This window comes from Ceratosolen solmsi, unplaced genomic scaffold, assembly GCF_000503995.2.
Source record: "Ceratosolen solmsi marchali unplaced genomic scaffold, CerSol_1.0 scaffold33, whole genome shotgun sequence".
Classification (NCBI taxonomy): domain Eukaryota; kingdom Metazoa; phylum Arthropoda; class Insecta; order Hymenoptera; family Agaonidae; genus Ceratosolen; species Ceratosolen solmsi.
This window is the reverse complement of record NW_011948438.1, coordinates 1,791,973-1,810,756: the sequence shown is the minus strand read 5'-3', so window position 1 is coordinate 1,810,756 and position 18,784 is coordinate 1,791,973. Positions and strand designations below refer to the sequence as shown.

The 18,784-nt window shown below is 36.1% G+C and overlaps 1 protein-coding gene across 1 annotated transcript in view; it reads right to left on the bottom strand.

Moving 5' to 3' along the window:
• The window catches only part of LOC105365351 (protein rhomboid-like), a gene marked incomplete at its 5' end in the record, with an annotated part of 47,165 nt that extends 28,865 nt beyond the window's left edge, over positions 1–18,300 (bottom strand). Inside the window, one exon of the mRNA XM_011503488.1 lies at positions 18,152–18,300. Within this exon, the coding sequence (XP_011501790.1) occupies positions 18,152–18,300 (149 nt within the window). The remainder of the gene's footprint in view (positions 1–18,151) is intronic.
• Between the last annotated feature and the right edge of the window lie 484 nt (positions 18,301–18,784).

Sequence of the window (18,784 nt, the reverse complement as noted above, 5' to 3'; positions counted from 1 at the left end):
GTTCGAATAACTTGCCCGGGCTGCACTCCCTCTCTTTCTAGTCCTGAACCTCAACCACTGCCGTGTTTGTATCCGTTTTCTTCTTCCTCTTCCTCTTCCTCTTCCTCTTCCTCTTCCCCTTCCCTCACCCCTCCCGCCATTTTTCTTTTCTCTTTTTTCTTCTACTTATTCTTCTTCTTCATCTTCTTCTTCTTCTTTTTGATAATGCAGAAAATGAATTTTGCACTTTCAATGTAACTTTTTCATCCCTGACAGTGTAATCACTTAGGGCATGCGCGCGCGTTTTTTTTTCTTCAGGAAATATGACTATCATGTATATTATATTATTTTTATTGTAATCGAAATAAGCTGCATTATTATATGAAAATATTACCGTATATTAGAGAAAGACAGGAAGACAAATAAACAAAATTTTTTTTCTTCATCCAACCTTATTTTGAAATATATCAGAATTATTAATATCCTAAGTACGAAGTAATGTGTGCGCGCGTGTGATATATATATGTATACATCACAGGCACGCGCGCGCGCATACATATTGTATCGTATATACACGGACTTTTATCGAACTTTCGGACACTGTATTTAATTTATTGCACTAAGAAATTTAATAACAAATTCCCGTGTCTTACTTTACTTTCGCACTAATTACAATGCATCGCGCGACTAAAGGTTTAATTAATGAGTACAACAGTGTCTTGAAAAGGGAGAGAAAAAGAAAGGGAAATCAGAGGGAAAAGTTTTAAAAGTCACACTTCCTTTAAGAGCTCGACGTTTGTGCTAACTTATGCTTTTCGGGCTCGACGATCTGGGAATCTCACACGTAAAGTGAACGAGCTCCTAGCAAGTTCCCTGGAAAAAGAAGACGAAGGAAAGGAAATACAAAGAGACAGAGACGGAGAAGAGAAAGTGAGTTTCGCGAGATTAAGGGTTTTATCTCTGGCGCAAGAAGTTCCTTCAAGCGTGCGACGACTGACTTGTTCACGTTGCGAGACAGATGAACAGGTACCGATTGCAAAAGAGGGGGAGAAAATTCCAAGTCCATTATTCCTTATGTATATTCGGCACGTAGCCGTAGACGGACGAATTTTTTTTCAACTTAATGTTATCGCGTGAGAGAAATATGATGATTTTTGCACTGCAAAGACTCCAGACGATTTTATACGCTTCCTATGGACCGCTCGGCACATAAATAGAATTTTATATGGATCTAGCGTACTTTATTTTACTCTCTCTCTCTCTCTCTCTCTCTCTCTCTCTCTCTTTATTTTATAGAAGAATCTAATACGTACGTTGTCATACGTTCGATTGTACAAATGTAAAAATTTTTCATATTCCTCGTGCGACGCGTTTTGAATGATAAATTCGGTGCGTGTTGGTCGATCGTCGTTATTTGCTGTTCAATTACGCTTGGCCAGTTGTTTCTGTTGTAAAATTACAGATAAGTGGAGACGTTGCTTCGCAATTTTATTAGCGGCTGAAAGTGTGACGAGGTGCTCGGGATAATTGTAATTTCTACGTGCATTACTTAGAAAGAGCGACGTAGTCAGCGACGAACGGACATGCTCGCACTCTATCACGTATATTTATCTTATCGCGTATTATTTGCCAGCATAATGATTTTTCGTGAACCGCTTGAGATAACACATATATTCCTATTGGTTCTGTGAATAATTTGACGTCTGGCTAATACGTACTTACTTTCATTTAATAATAAAGAAATTTTGTGCAACATCGTGGCATCGGATAAATGCTGCATGTAAGTAAATTCTTAACGAAAGAATACTTGAAAATTTTTAAATACATCGAGCAATTTAATTAACATTAAGAATTAAAAATATTTTTAAAAAAGCACTTTCATCTCTTACAAAATAGTTAAAAGCCTCCGTGGACTTGGATGTGAAATTTTTTTCAATCCTAGAGCAGTGCATTCTTCTAAAGTGGAATAGATCAATCCGACCGATGTTGCGTGTCGAAAAACGCAACGATAGAAATAAAAAAAAAAAAAAAAAAAAAAAAAAAAAAAAAACAAAAAAAAAACAAAAGAACAACAAGAAAGAAAAGAGAAAATAGAAAAGTACGCGACAGAATCGACAGAACGTCACACAAAAAAGTGAAACAGCGAACCAAAAAGGCATGTATGCGTGAACGTGTACGAAGCTGCAAAACGGAAAGTTGGAAGAAAAAAATTGGAGTACGAATGTCGTTTGAAGCTGCAAGCGAGCGAGAAATTTTCGCATCGAAAGGTCCGCCAGCAAATCGCGCTCCAGCCTGTAACCTTTTTCATTTATCACTACGCTAGTACGAAATAGAGAAAATAGAAGAGAAAGGCAGCTTGAGTAGGAAAGATCCATAGGCGGGGGTAGGGGAGGGGTGGTGGTGATGATGATGAAAAGAGGAGAGGGGGACGCACGCAGAAGAGGGTGAGCGATAGAACCTCAAAAGTTAGGATATTCGATTTACTTTGATTCTTCTAACTAGTACTTTTACATTTTTTTTTCTTTCTTTCTTTTTTTTTTTTTTCTTTTACGTACGATTAAACGCACATTATATCTGAAAAACGTATGGGAAAAAATTAATAACGTCATTTGCAGCTAATAAGGTTATTATTGTAATCGAGGCCAAACCACGATACAAATAAAAGTTATAAACAAATAAAATTTATAATATTTATATTTAAGATAGCAAATGTAAAAGTGATTGTAACCTTTTTAACACAGAGTTAACGAGCACCTAAGAATATATAAAGAAAGAGCGAGTGAATGGACGACGATTAAATGCGAGGGAAGTTTGTTTGACTAATACATTTTCATTAAAAAAAAAATTAAGTATTTGAGTTTGAAAAAACAAACGAAAAAAAAAAATTGTTCGAGAAATGCGAGAACGCGGCAAAAACGGATATATGAACTTTTTATATTTACATAAACTTTAATAAATAACTATCTGCGGTAAATCTGTATATGAAAATATGCATTAAAATAAAGTTAAAAAAAAAAAAATAAAAAAATAAAAAAAATAAAATAATTCTTCACTGCGTATCAACGGAGCAATATAAAAATGTATCACCTAATCAAATTCAACTTTTTTCTACTTTGATATGCCATAACTATATTTTTCATGTAAATTCATGAATGCTAATTACAAATTTTTGTTGTTGTTTTTTTTTTTCTTCAACACTAGCATTAACCAATGAGCTTCTCGTAAAATTCTTACCACCTGCATTATATGCTTAATTGTGAATTTTGTACTTGTAGATGAATTAACGAATTAAAGAGCAGTCGATCGATCAATAATTTTGAATTAACCTCCTTTAAATCTAATTATCAATAGTCTATGAAACTTGGTATTATACGATGTCGATTGGATCTTCAAAAGAAACGTGGGACTCAATGAGATTCGTGGTCTCTGAATTCATTATTATTACTGCTGGAGGAATTGCCGTTAGATATTTGTTAATCACGGGCTCACGCGACACACACACACACACACACGTGTAATCCATTCTTATCCACACTGTCTACCGAGTTTTCGATCCTGCTAATTCTGCAAGGACTCCATTATAATCAGCTGCCTTAATCTCTAATAACGGACAGTCATTCAACACAAGACGTCTTGGATTAATCGGAAGAGAGCAGCATGAAATTACGTGTGCACAGAGCTTGCGAAATATCGGTTAGAAAAACACAATTACCAACTTATTATCGAGTGATTTATTAAAACTTGAGGAACTTGGAACAATTCGTTTTTTCACATGTGGCTACGTCTGCTCGTTGCTTACGTTATCCTGAATGCGCTTTGAATCTTAAATTGACAACGCTACAACTACATTTAACAAATTGCAGCCCCATTCGGTGTACTTGCCACTCGGTCGATATATTTCTTATCATATTACGCTCTAGTATTCTGTTAATGTTAATGTCAATGTCCCAAGATTATATATTAATCCGCCGTATTTATAAAGCTCGTGATATATTTGAGTGGCAAGTCGGACATATTGGCACCTACAATCAAACAGACAAATATAATCTCACTATAATGAGAGATCCACAACATTCTTACTTCTAAGTCTCATTTTCCTTCTTCATCAGCAGATAACACGTAATACCGATAAATTAGGATTCCTTTTTCTTCTTCTTCTTTCTTTTAGATAGAAATCTTATTTATGGTAATTGAACGAAAACGTTTAAGCCACTTTGTATTTCGCCACTCTGCCTGTCGAAGCTTTGGTCTTCTTCTCTTTACGACCTTTTATTACCATTTATGCGTGGCCGCTTCTCTTGTCAAGACGTGGAAATAGAATCTTGCTATTGTGCGACGAGGAGAGGGTGCAAGTATCTTTCATCTTGCTTGATCTTAACACATATCCTTAGCTTTTCGATTTGCCTTATTTCCCCATGACTTTATGAGAGGACCAAGTAATCCCATTCCAATTAATGTCCCTTGTGTATAATAGGTACTGTTAGATATAATCCGCTAGTACCCTTGTAACGATTACAGGGCGGGGGTTGTACCATTCGCCTTATCCAATTGTCCTTTAATCACACTACATTCTTTCTTTATAGCAATAATAATAATAATAATAATTATATTATTGATTATTATTATTGATTATTATTATTGATTATTATTAATTATTAGTATTATCATCAACATTGTAAGTATGTAGGTAAGGAATCTATCTGATTGGGGATGGGGGGGGGGGGATGCCCCATGAAATGATTTTCGAAACTGTAAAAGAGAATTTGAACTTGAAACGACATTGTCAAACATACGAAATTCTATTACAAATAAAATAAAATAAGATATTATTTTCAATTCAATTGCATTATATTATTTCGTAATTTTTTATTTAAAACAATTTATTTGCTATGAAAGTTTCATGGTACACGACACTGGCATCCGACGAGTATCCGATTAAGTATTTTACAAGTGTCAGGAGCCACTCGACATTAAGAATTCAATCTCGAAATTTCGATCGTTCAAAATATTGTAGTTCGTATACAACAGTTACATTTTCAATTTTCCACTTTCATATACTTTTATAATTTCTCGGCATTTTTATACCCCTGAGAATTAATGGTAAAGTTGAGAGGCGACTGAATTCAACAGATGGGAATCATATAATGAAAAGTCGTATTGTAATTTAATATAGATACTCGATCTCGTTTTAACAATCTTTTTATTTTGCACAGCGCCCTGGTGGAAACGAAAAATTCGTTCGAAGAAGGCAGGAGGAATGATTGGAAATAGGGGGCTAAAATTGCGATAACGTAGGGGAGAAAGCAAGGCGAGCAGCAGCGACGTGTCGATGTACGTATACATATGGCGAGAAATTATGGTGACAAGAAGTATTATAATATTTAGTGGCGAGTCGAGCACGTGTTCCTTTTCTTTAGGAAATTACTATATTTATGGTATTTATTACTAGAAATAAAGAAAAAATTAAAAGCAACAAAAAACAGTGATTTTATAGTAAGATTGAGCACGCCCACCTCCACACCCGCCCCCCCCTAAAATTACTAGCAGATATAACATTCTTGAGTACGTAATTTAATTTTTTTCGTTCTGCGTGCGTGCTCGTGTGCATGCGAGTCAACGAGAAAATGACTAATTTGTATTGACTGTCAATAAATCACGTCGTTGGCTGAGAGTTTGTAACCAGCCGATTGCTTCTCCTACCTGGCCGAGTTTCTAAATGAACTTCTTTTCCAATCATCGCTACTTTAAATCGTTCACCCACTAGTCGTGCCAACTTCTTCGCTATACCCGCGCAATTATCTTCAGCTAATCGGTTACGCATGGCTCCAACTTTCGCGTTACGACGTGACCTATTTTTGTCCTCTGCTTGTGACCGATGCATTTACTTTTATGTTGTACTTAGCTAGCTGTGTTGCAATTGAGTAAGAGACATTAGTTTACCATTTCCCTTTGGTAATGAATCTACGTACTATCCTGACATTCATCAAATTACCATATTTTTTTCGTCTGTTGTATATTTTTATTTCACAGAGCCATTCGTGCTTTTCACCATAGACAAGGGAACTTCAATCGTGAAAAACAATACAGACAATTAAATACAATACATTTACGATATTAATTTATTACAATGTATTTAAGATATAACGTAACTTGTACTTATATTACTCACCCCCCTTTTTTAAAGTAATTATATCTTATATGGATTATTAATATTTATAATTAATTTTTCATTCTTTTTTTTTTTTTTTTTTTTTTTTTTTATATCGAATAATGTACACATATTAAGTACATAAGCCTACTTATAGAATTCATACATACGTAAGAGAAATTACTCTGAACGAGCATATTTAATATTCATTCGTAATAAATAGCGCATAGAATCCAAATGCAATATTTTATAATAACAGTTTTTACCACATTCGTATTATTTATTATATATTACATAAAAAATAAAAAACACAGAGAAATATTTCAATATTTGATTCACGATATAAAAGAAAATGAAAATATTTTTCATCAACGGTGTCGCACTGTATATATATATATATATATATATATATATATAGATAGATAGATAGATAGATAGAGAAAGAGAGATGGAAAAGGAAAAAAGAAGAAATTAACAAACTTTGTATACACTCGACTAAGTCAATTGCGAATTAATAATAACTTTTTACAATCATACTTAACAAATACATGAATATCAAGTCTATATACCATATAATTACATATAAAATATAAAGGTCGAGCGAAAAGAAAAAAAACGTTGAAGGGTGACCTGGCGGTTTCTAATCAAAATTACCTTCGTGACGAAGGACTTTACTTCTACTTCTTATTCCACTACCACTGCTTCTTTGACTAATTTGAAAAAATAGTGCAAATGAATGGAGAAGATATATATATATATATATATATATATATATATATATATATATAGAGAGAGAGAGAGAGAGAGAGAGTTGGATTTGGCTTTACTGATTTTCAAACGAAAAGCCGTAATAAGGATGATAAAGAGAATAGGTAAGGAGATACGGCGAAGTAATGTTCGCAGGTTTCATAATTCAACATGCGGCTTCATACGTACATAAATTAAGCGAAAATTGGTATGTGTGAGCTCGCGTGTGTTGATAGTTGAACTAGAAGCAGATCAAGTGGCTACCAAGAAGATATATATTTGAAGGGAAAATTGAGTGATTTGAAGGTAATAGTGAAGTTTGGTGAGGCAATTGAGCTTTCGAATGTGGCAATTCACTTTTTTGATTACAGACGCGTGTGTATATAACTAAATAAATTTCTATGGTTTCATAATGGCTATTCATAGTCCATAACCGTGAAATATTCGATTCATTCAAATTGAACGCGCGCGCACATTTATATCTGTAAAATCTTCTTCGCGCGTGCTTATTTTTTCATTTATACTTATTATTTCTACAATGAAGACAATTAAATCGTTTACGTTGTGCACGAGATGTGCAAACGATATCCTTATCGTCGATATAATTAATAACAACGGGTTTTACTAGGGGAGGGAAAGAAATAAGGTAACTTGATAAACTCATTAGGTAACGAATGTGGATTTTCCACTTTTCCTTTCGATCTTTATCTGCATTATAGAAGATAAAGTGATTATATTAATAGCCGGATTAATATTAATTTCCACGAAATTATTTTAAAATTCGGCAAAATGATTACTTGCGCGGGTCATATTATAATTGAGTAACCGATACTCTCGAATCTCCAGCAGTACGATTGCATTTTGAATAAAGCAAAACTGTAAATTATTATTGCTTTTTCGCTTGATATTGTGTTACACGATTGAACAATAGTTTCCACCCTTGGGTCCAAATTACTCAAATCACCATTCAACGTCTTTTGTATTCCGTTCTATTACGAATTTGAGACGCATTGCGATGAATCGGTGTTTCGTCTATAACGGCCAGCAATCATTCAAATCATTCAAATCATTCAAATCATTCAAATAGAGGGACAAAAATGTACCTTTTGTCTTCGTATTAGCGGGAATAATGCGAGTACAAGTCTTTTTTTTTTTTTGTTTTTGTTTTTGTTTTTTTTTTTTTGTTTTTCCCCAATACAGAAAAAGGCCAGTGAGGCTGTAAAAACTTTCTTTTTACATATCGCGACAAGATTGTTTACAACAGGCTGTACATTATGTTTATTACTTCGCCTCTTTACTATTTAATAATGTCACTCGATGTCAATTTGCATAGGTAGCCGATTGGCAATATTTTCAATTAACAATTCGACGTTTTCACAATTCACATTTTGCACGATCCTCAAATATATCGATAATGCCACTACGCGGAATTAATTTAATTGATCAAGGGGAGAAGCAAAGTACATCTATTGCCCGTGAAAAAAAAAAAACAACCAAAGAAGATTAATCGTCGTTCTAGTACATCATAATTTGTTATTTTATTATTACGTCGGTTTGGTTGAAATGCTGTAGGATGAATTAAATAAAAGGTAAAAGCGCAATGAGAAAAGGGTATTGAAAATCCTAAAATTGGCTAGTCAAAACGACCGAAACGACGTCCTTAATAATCGCTTAAAAGGCCTACAAGTAAGTATGATTGAAGTTGGACAATTCGCGCGTCAATGAGCGTTTCTCACGCTCGTCACTCGTTATACCAACAAAGCTCGCGAGCCTCGTAATACACATGCGCGCGTTCGCTTATCCGTAAGCGGGTGGGAACGAGAGGGTCCCCGAGCGTGCCGTCGAAGGTCACGAAGACGTGTAGTTATGTATTTATGATTGGAGCTTGGACGCATAAGTGCGCGTAGAGTGGCATCGCCGGACAGAGCGACGTTGATTTTAGAAAGCCAGAGGAGAAATTTCGTCTTCGCAAGGCAATAACTCCCTTCGGTTTATTCCGATTGTCGATCGGGGTTCTTCGCTCTTGGCTCGCCGGGGCGAACTCGACAACATATTAAAAAGAAATCGAAAATCGATGGCGCGTTATGTCCGTTCATTACTCGTTAAACTCGTAACACGAGGAGGAGCTTCCCTTTTTAATGCGATACATTACGACGTTCGGTAATGGGAGATATTGGGGAGATGGTGTGCGCGCGTGGGTGTGTAGGTGGATGGGAGGCTGATGCCGCTCCTGCGAATTTTGATGTATCGAGTATCGTTGGAGGATGCTCGGTGCGATTGTGGCGAATAATACGGGCCTTCGTGTAAATTAATCGTCTTTGTTGAATATCGCTTTCGTCGTCGCTGACATTCTATTGGAAAATTCTTACTTTCGCGTTCCCATCGTGAGCCCTGCCTGCCACCTCCAATCATCTTTAAGACTGATTATGGCTATTATTGCTATAATCAAGCGCAAATAATCGCGGAATCGCTTCGAATTTCCTTTATGCGCCTCGTGCAGCTCTCGACGAGATCACCGAATCGAATCCTTTCTCGAGCCCTGAATTTTCGTCGTTCCCAAAGAGCATTTATTTTGAATTACAACTTAAGATTAAAGCTTCACCATGTTGGAAATAGTTGTATGAAAATAGTTGTCGGAGCGTGTAGTCGGCGTGGAATGGACCGCAAGATCGCGAAGACTGCCGAATTGGCGCGCGGCTCGCCACCGCCGCCATTTGAAGCTCGAATAATAATTGAATCGGATGGAGTGAGAGGCTCGACTCGTTATCGGTGTCGTTATCGAGCGATCCAAGTGAGGCATGGAGGAGCTGGAAAATGAGCGCGCTACGGGCGAGCGATGTAATCGTCTAATGGAGCAAAAGCCGGGGGTTACGCGGGAGAAACGCGCTTGAAAAATGGCGCAGAGCCAGTCGCGAAATAGCCGGAGGAGTCGTGCTCGTCGGTGCTACATACGCACGCACCTTACTAATGGATTGCAAACAAAGACGCGAGGCCGCGGCGAGGGAGATAAGCCACGACGTGTCGATGTGTAATGATTAAAAAAATCACGCGGCATTACCAAATTTCCTAAAGTCTTTGGCTTTTCACATTCATTAGAGGCGACCACCAATCGCTAAGCTTTTGTCTCTCGCTTCGCCCCCCGTTACTTCACGTCGAAGTTATTTATGCTCCATCACGTCACTCAAATGAATGGTGCATTTTTGTTTTAGCAATTCAAATAATTATACAAAAATTAGTTAATTAATTAAATAATTTACATTATTGTGATGCGCTATGTGAATTAATGGCAGTAGCCTTAGCTGAGAGGCTTGAAACAAATTATCGCAAATTAATTAATATTGTATAAATTAATTATTGGTGTTATAGTGTTTATTGCGATTATTGTTGTCCTTATCGATATCATCAGGTAAAATGAAATTTAATGTCTCCGAGAAAAGTCGATGATACAACTTTGTTTAATTGGTATATCATTAGTTCCAAGTCGGAAATATTTCTATAAATAAAGCCCAGTGGTGTAATAACACCGTTTTTTATCCTCATCATTTTTCCATTTTTCCAAACGTCTCGTCAATGTATTGCAGAAGCTTTTCGTATATGCATTTCATGACGCCAATACTTAGATAACGGACGTAAGAGAATTTTTTCGAAAGTATCTAGTCATTGAAAAAAAAAAGTAGGGGTAGAAGAGGGGAAGGAAAGAGAGAGGGAGAGAGGGAGAGAGAGAGAGAGAGAGAGAGAGAGAGAGAGAGAGAGAGAGAGAGAGAGAGAGAGAGAGAGAGAGAGAGAGAGAGAGAGAGAGAGAGAGAGAGAGAGAGAGAGATAGATAGATAGATAGATAGAGAGAGAAACGGGGAAAGTAAAGTTTTCGATAAATTTTACGAAATTATACGTAAAATAGTGCGTGGGCGCCTGGGGTAGTAGAGTAGAACATCTCGGCAGTTCCAGCATATTTTCGTAATAGCCGAGACGGGAAAAAGTCCGAGGGAAGTCGAGTAGGGAGGAAAAGAATAAGACAAGCCCCGTCGTAGACGTCCACGCAGAAAAATGGAAGGAGAAAGAGTACGAGTCGCTGGCAATGCGGTCGCACATTTTTTCTATGGCCCGTGGGGTTGGAGGATGGGGGCTCGGTTCGTCGTGCATGCATAATCGGGTAGTGATTCGTCGTCGTTGGGTATCGGCTTCGAGGCGACGGGCATCATTATTCAAATCTGCCGCGGTCCAAGTTTCCGCCGCAGCTCGGTCCTGATTCACTTCCGACAAGTCGAATAGACTCTGTAATGGAACGAGCTGCCAAGAGCACAGGTGGCTTCGATCTCATCCCGTCCCCAGGCATTTTCATACCTACCCCCTACTCCGTATTCCTTACTCTCTCCCATCGCCCATCGCCCACCTCACCAACCACTACTTTCGCTAACGCGTCGCTCATTTCCTTGTGTTTTTCGTTATTTTTATGTATTTATTCACGCTTGTAAATCGCCGTTGTAATATTGTTTGAATAAGTAATAGTGCCATTAGGACTAAGTGCAATTAAATCGAAAATCGGGATTTAGTTATACAAAATGACGTGAATCAATTTACCACCTGAATAATATTTTTTATTCATTATCAATTGTTATTGTTGTTGTTGTTGTTGTTGTTGTTGTTGTTGTTGTTATTATTATTATTATTATTATTATTATTATTATCGTTGTTGCTATTATTATGTAGCTTAATACTTGGAAGATAGTTAGAGATTATTGTTTCATTTGGTTATTATGGCAAGACTTTCTTCTTTCATATACCAAATTTTTTGTTCTATATTCATTATAAATAGTTTAGAAGGGAAATTTTTAACTTTGAAAAATTACATTCTTCCGTAAAGTTTCACTGCTGCTAGCTTCGCTAATTTTATTTTAAAGTTATAAGTAAAATGTATTTCGCAATTGTCGATACAGCGGATGAAAATATAAATATGAAATAAGATTAGCAAACTGTATAGTAATGAATACATCTTTATTCGCGCACTTATACAATGCTCTATTAGCTTTATGTAAAAGAAAGAAAAAGAAGAAAGAAAAAACAAGAAAAAAGGGGAAGGGGACAAATTCAGAAAAATAAGTAACCGATGAATTCGATGAAACCTTAAGATAATCCAATGTCATCTTGTTGGAATGGTTATCGGCTATTACTTCCAAAAGGGATATTTTCGAGCTCTCGTTAAAGCTGGTAATTTCCATTTTCTGTTGTACTTTCAACTTCTCGGTGACTTCTACAATAAATACAGTCAAAATCGAATTTTCTTGCAATGGAAATTGTTTTCGAGAAAGGGAAATTCTGTCCAAACTAATGGGAACTTCTCGTTAAGATCTACGAAGGGTGAGAAAAGCATATTAGACGCTTGTGCCCTAAGAGAAAGATTTCAAGCTTATGATGCTTTGTTTCGACTCGTGTGCACTCGCGCATATACGCGTGTATAAGCTCTCTCTCTCTCTCTCTCTCTCTCTCTCTCCCTCTCTCTCTCTCTATGTCGGTGTGTGTGTGTGTGCACGCGCGTTCGCGTACCCGTAATGGCAATGAGATACGGGAGGAAGGTGGATAGAGAAAATATTCTCGTTTACTATACAAGTTATTCCCTCGCAATGTAGCCGATTAGCGATTGTATCGATCTATTATTTAGAATTCTCGATTCACAAGTTGCATCTTACGCCTGTAATCCACGGCATTTTAAGACATTTTCAATATTCGCAAGTTTAATTTTTCCTTATGTTTAATCAAAGTTTATACTCGCATATATCGACGTATTTTCTCTTTCGAGTGGTGCTTTGATTTATGGATTTTCTTAGCATAATTTATTACAATGGTAAGGGGGAACAAAGTATTTTTTTGTAACTTTTTTTATTTATTTATATATATATATATATATAGCCACTTCAGTCTTTGTTAACGAGAACTTCGGACGCGCGTTTGATGAATAAATAACTGTAGGTTATTAAAATTGTTGAAGAGTCTAGACGAAGAAGGTCGAGATAACGCGTCACGGTACGACGAGGCCAAAGTAAATACACTATAATTCTTTTTCTACGGCACAAGTTTTTATGCATCGTCGTATAGTTGCGTTATATAAATAAGCTGCGATCGTAACATCGTTACGTGTATGGTGCATTATGCACTTTAATCGCAAATACCCTGTTATCGATCATTGGAAAGGTCGAATGCGAGCAACGATATATCGCACTTTGGATAACGTATCATCATATCCATAACATACGGTAAGTACTCAAACACTTTACCCATCGGCTTCAATAATACACCGCTAAGAATATTATAATTGATTGTTCCTTTTAAATCGGTGTCATAAAATTTACCAATAAAACATATTCATAATCCGCATATTTCATAACAACCACCGGCAATTGATTATGAAACGACTGTCGATAGTCGAGTGAGATGAAATTAACTACCATCGCAATGAGCCACACCGGGACCTACATTGCTATAATTACGCTTACTCTCGCCTCTCCCCCCTCCCCCGCCCGTCCGTCCTTCTCCACGATCGCGAGAAGAGACTAAAGATCAATTAGGTGCACTGCCCCTTTAAAAAGCCCGGGATTAATAATTAAGTGCAACGGTATGTAAATGACACTATATTCTCGGGCGTTAATTGACGTTGCGCACGAAACTCGGTAATTGTACGGCGAATGCGCGTGGGTGTCAATCCGAGAGCCCGGATATTATCCTGCCACGACGATATTGTGCGTAGTTCGACGTCTGCTTCCGCTTGCGATTATAAGCACCGAGTCCTGCTCCCTGCTTGCAAAATAATTTCAGACTCCCAGCCATCCTGGACTACGATCATCCACCAGCCTAGCCCTGGGTTCAACCAGCACTAATTACGACCTCCTCGGAATCACGAGCGAGTTCGCCCCGTCCTACGTAACGTGGGAGCAGCGATGCTTTTGCCCTTAATACTTTACGTTTACGATCGCAAAGTTCGAGACTTCGAGACGATCCGGCCATCCACGTTGCCGCTATGCCGGTCAGTTTATATCACCCCACAAGTATTATTAATATCTGCTTGCTGATTCGAAGAAGGACCAAAAGGATTAAATAGAACAGTAGAAGGACTGGTGTTGTAACGGGAGCGGGACTGTCTCCGTCAACGGTTAGCCGTTAACGGTTATTTTCAATAAAAGACGTTAGATTGTCAGACTACCGTACGAGTCTACGTATATTGCGCATGAATTCCGCGTCGCTTACAATAGCTTACATTTACAAGTGCATTACAACATAATTATTTCGAATATGTGTTCTAGATCCTTCCTAGAGATGAGTTCGTAATAGTTCGCGATGACCAGTGAAGCATTATAAATTTAAAATTCCTTTAATGCGTTAGCGTAAATTTAGGAGTTAAATTGGCGACGTAGTCGTGCTCACTTTAAATTCATGCATTTATCCTTTTTTCGCATCGACTGTCTTCTAGTCGCTACGTAAGGTAACTTTATGTAAAGGCGCTTTCTTCTAAGCAAGCGCCCTTTCTTATACCATTTATTTCACGAGATTTTACTCTTTCAAGGGTTCGATTGGGAGAAATACGCTCGTGGATTTCTGAGGTTAGGTTAATAGATTCGTAATCTTATTAAGTTTATGTATTATTAAAATATGATTTTGTTTCAAATTTTGTAACTCAATATTTTTCTAAGAAATACGCCTTCTCCCATTAAAGGAGATAAGAATTGATTTTTAGATTTTTGCTTTTTTCTGTGAACTTACGCAAATTTCTTCAAGTTATTCGAATTTCAAATATGTGCTCTTTGAAAAGCGTACACTTACTTGGACAATTTAAATGGAATTTTCGTAAAAAAAAAATATTCTAATCTACAAATTAGTTATTTGTAATAATTTAAATTTATAAACTTAACTTTAACGATAATACCTCCGGCCTATGACTACTGATTTTATACAATTTAGTTTTTATTTTATCAATAATTCAATAATTCCTCCAATAGCTAATATTTTATTATTTCAAATTAATTTCACCAAAACTTCATTCGCTTCATTCCTTAGTACCAGGAATCCGATGTACCTAGAAAATGTTTTCCAATTTTCTACCATCAGCGAATTAATTTCAATTAAACGTAATAATCACGAACGACATTATAAAATTGCAGACAAACTTTATAATAGTAAATTAAGAATAATACTTGTTATGCGCTTCGTAAAAATAAGTAAAGATTTTACAGATTTCTTAAAGTAAATTAATAATATAAGTGTGTTTTCAATTTCAAGTATTTACAATTTAAGGAAACAAAAAAAAAAAAAAAAAAAAAAAAAAAAAAAAAAAAAAAAACATCTAATGGAGGTATACTTTGATGGTTTTCCATTAAGGGAACGAGTATGTGACGATTGCACTTGTTTGTTAATTTTGAAAAAGTCGATCCATTTAGTCAAAAATTTGAGATCAGTACACACGTAAACAAGGTAAAGTAACGTAAAAGTGCTTTGTACAAATTTTATTATTTAAATCGAAGTGACACATTCTCAATGGAGGATCTTTCTCCTTATGAGGCAATACAATCAATAAAACAGATCTGTTTGAGTGACACAAGCGAGCGATACAAGAGAAACGAGAAAGAGAAAGAGAAAGAGAGAGAGAGAGAGAGAGAGAGAGAGAGAGAAGTACGAGTGAGTTTTGCACAAAGGGACGGTAAATTGAGCGAACAGAAATCGGAGCTACGATTCAATAAAAGGAGAGAGAAATCTTGTTAATGTAATTGGCTTTCTCGCGAAATCTAGGTCATTAGTTTTTATAGGGAAATTTCATAAAGGTACATTATAAAATTGAATTCAGTAAAGGATGAAGGGAAAATTACTTCAGTTTTCATAATCTGGGTCAAAATAACGGAATAGCAAATGTTTTTTTTTTCTATTTTTATATATATACATAAGGGTTTTCGTGAAAATTTATGAAAATAAGTACACACGAATTAGATGATAAATATTTACTTGCATATAAAAGGAGCGGATGGCATCATAAAAATTATTGAAATGATTCGCTCGAGCCATACTGGAGAAAATATGGACACTTATATTTAATGAATTTCTTTATAATAATAAATGTACATATTATCGAAGCTCACCTTAACCATAAAAATTTACTGCATACACATTCTTTATCAATTTCCACATAATATTCATTCAATCTATAAAAAGCTGCCACACAAGCCGGAGTGTGTCGTTTTCCGGTATTACGGGAAAGTTCGTATTGTGCTTGATATAAATACAAAAGCCGAGTCGAGGAATTTGTTTCAACAAAGCTACCCACGCTGCAACAAATGAAATAACAACGGCGATGACAATAACAACAATAACAATAACAACAGCAACGACAACAACGACAACAACGACGACAACAACAACGACAACAACGACAAAAACAATAGTAACATCAACAACGCGAATCGATAGAAAGCGGAGAGGCAAGAACAGAATGTTTTTAAGAATAAAGGGTTTGCTTGAAGATAGAAAGGTGCCGCCGCCGCCGCCGCCGCCGCACACGTCAATAGTCCAGTAAAACATCATGCGAAGCAATTTTCTACTCGTCGATATATTTAAAACGAACAAACTTGACCCACATATAGAAAAACGCTCGGCACTCTCGTCTATCTTTCCTTTTGTATTATCATTTGTAAAAAGTCCCGAGGCAACTGCACTCGAAACGTCATTTGTGTTCGCCATTACACTTTTTTCGCACAACCAACGATCTCGCGCGGTTGACAATTTTTCACTGTAGCCTCGTGGCTCGGTGGCTCGAGGGGTGAAAGAAGGCGAAAAAGGGCGCGGGTGAGGGGGAAATAGTATCAAAGTCGTCCATTTAGACAAAAGTGAGATGCATTGTCGAAGACTACACGTGTTCGCGATCACCGACGTAGAAGCATTTTCTCCACTATATTTGTCGTCAGTGAAAATATTCCTCTACTATTTTGGATAATGGACAATTTTTCATTTTCATTTCGGGTTATTTTTTTAAAACTTCGAATACACGATTTTTTCGATTTTTCATTTTCACGAATACTCGTGGATAAAGAAACAAAAATCGTTCACTTTACGAAAATGAAAATGATTTTTGAAAAAATATTATTTTCTTCGAGCAATATAATCGTAGAGAGGAATAATTACAACTTAATGACCAAACTTAAAGGAGTTAGTAGGAGGCAAAGCGTATGGGGCGGATGAAAAAAAAAAAAAAAAAATAAATAAAATTGAATATTAACGCTAATAGTTAATTAGGCTACGAATTGCCATTGTAGCCGTATAAAGTGAATGTACATGTGGACGTAAAAATGTCAATTGCAATTATAATATACAATTATATCGCATGCAATGAAATGCGAAGGCAGAACTAACAACTTGGTCGAACTTGGAGTCATAAAGTTTTTATGCTTGAATGAAAGGCGAAGGATATTCATAATTAACGAATTTAGCCGACCTCATTATATATTTTCGGCATAAGATGAAGCGCATTAGGAAAAATGATAATGACGAGTCCTCCTCCTCCTCCTCCTCCTCCTCCTTTGTACCTGTGGCATCGAAAGATTCTGCGAGTTAGCAGGCAATTAAAAGTGGGATGACAGCTTTGACGATATGCCCAAGCCACATTACCTTTTTCTTCGTCGATACTCATGCCTTAGATTATTTCTATTCCCTTCTATGTAGTCGTATGTGAGGCAATGTATATAGCGCCTATAATTGTACATGTGGCATGATGTATTAATTAAAACTAGGTTACTTTGTCTTATTTATATTTCACTCTGCAGACACGTTTTAGCTCGTGGCAGGAATTTATGTGCATAGCAAAGCCGACGATGGGCATTATTTCGAAGAATTATTATTAATAAGATAAGTCGATGCGAAATGGCCGCTTCGTCATTAACGTCATTCGTGATTTGTATAAATATCAAAGGGGTCTTCTTCTCTCGCAAGATGCCATCATTTTAATGACGTACTTGCAAAGTCTTGCGAACAAAATGTACATTATACGCGATGGTATGTAGACAATATAAAGATTCATATGATAAGTAATGTAAAATGCATAGAAAATGAAAAATTAACAATGCTTTTATAGTTTAAATTTGGTATGATATTTCAGAGACGCCATCGTGCCGGCTCCCATTAAAATCTTAATGTAATATAAAATATAAATTCACTTAATACTAAAATACTTCGGATAAGCAAAACGTTCGATAAAATCAGGAGCTCTTGTTTTAAAAATTGAATAGATTCTTATTTTGTAATACTCACCCTGCATGGAGGAACATGTAAAAGACGAACCTCCAGATTTCGCGTCTTTTGTCTGGTCGGTAGATGAAGATGCTGTCGATGGGAACCGGTCCTGAAGGGTTGACTTCGCCCTTAGCGACAGTGTAGTAGGTGAAAAAGCCCAACTGCAACGAGAGGGAAAAAAGAAGGAAAAATTAACAAGGCTTCGCGGTGGGGAGAGCAAAAGCTTTTTCAACATAATGGAAAATGTCGGATCGGCGGGTCGACTGCATTGCCTGCAATTCTCCCATAAAACTAAATGTAAAATATCGTTGAGTTTATAGTCAAACAATAATAGCAAAACCTGCAATTTCCTACGATTAATAATAAATACGCACAACTGCCAATTCAATTAATCGCTCACCCATTAAACATAATTATTAAATAATTGATTTCGTAGTAAATTAAAAAAAAAAAAAAAAAAAAAAAAAAATATATATATATATATATATATATATATATATATATAAATAAAATTTAGTCCGAGTCCTTTTTTTTTCTTTCTTTTTTTTCTTTTTTTTCTTTCTTTTTTTTCTTTTTTTTCTCCTCTTGTACAATGTTTATGAATTATTTATTTGTATACTGTGTGCTTTCTTAAAAGACACACTCGTGCAT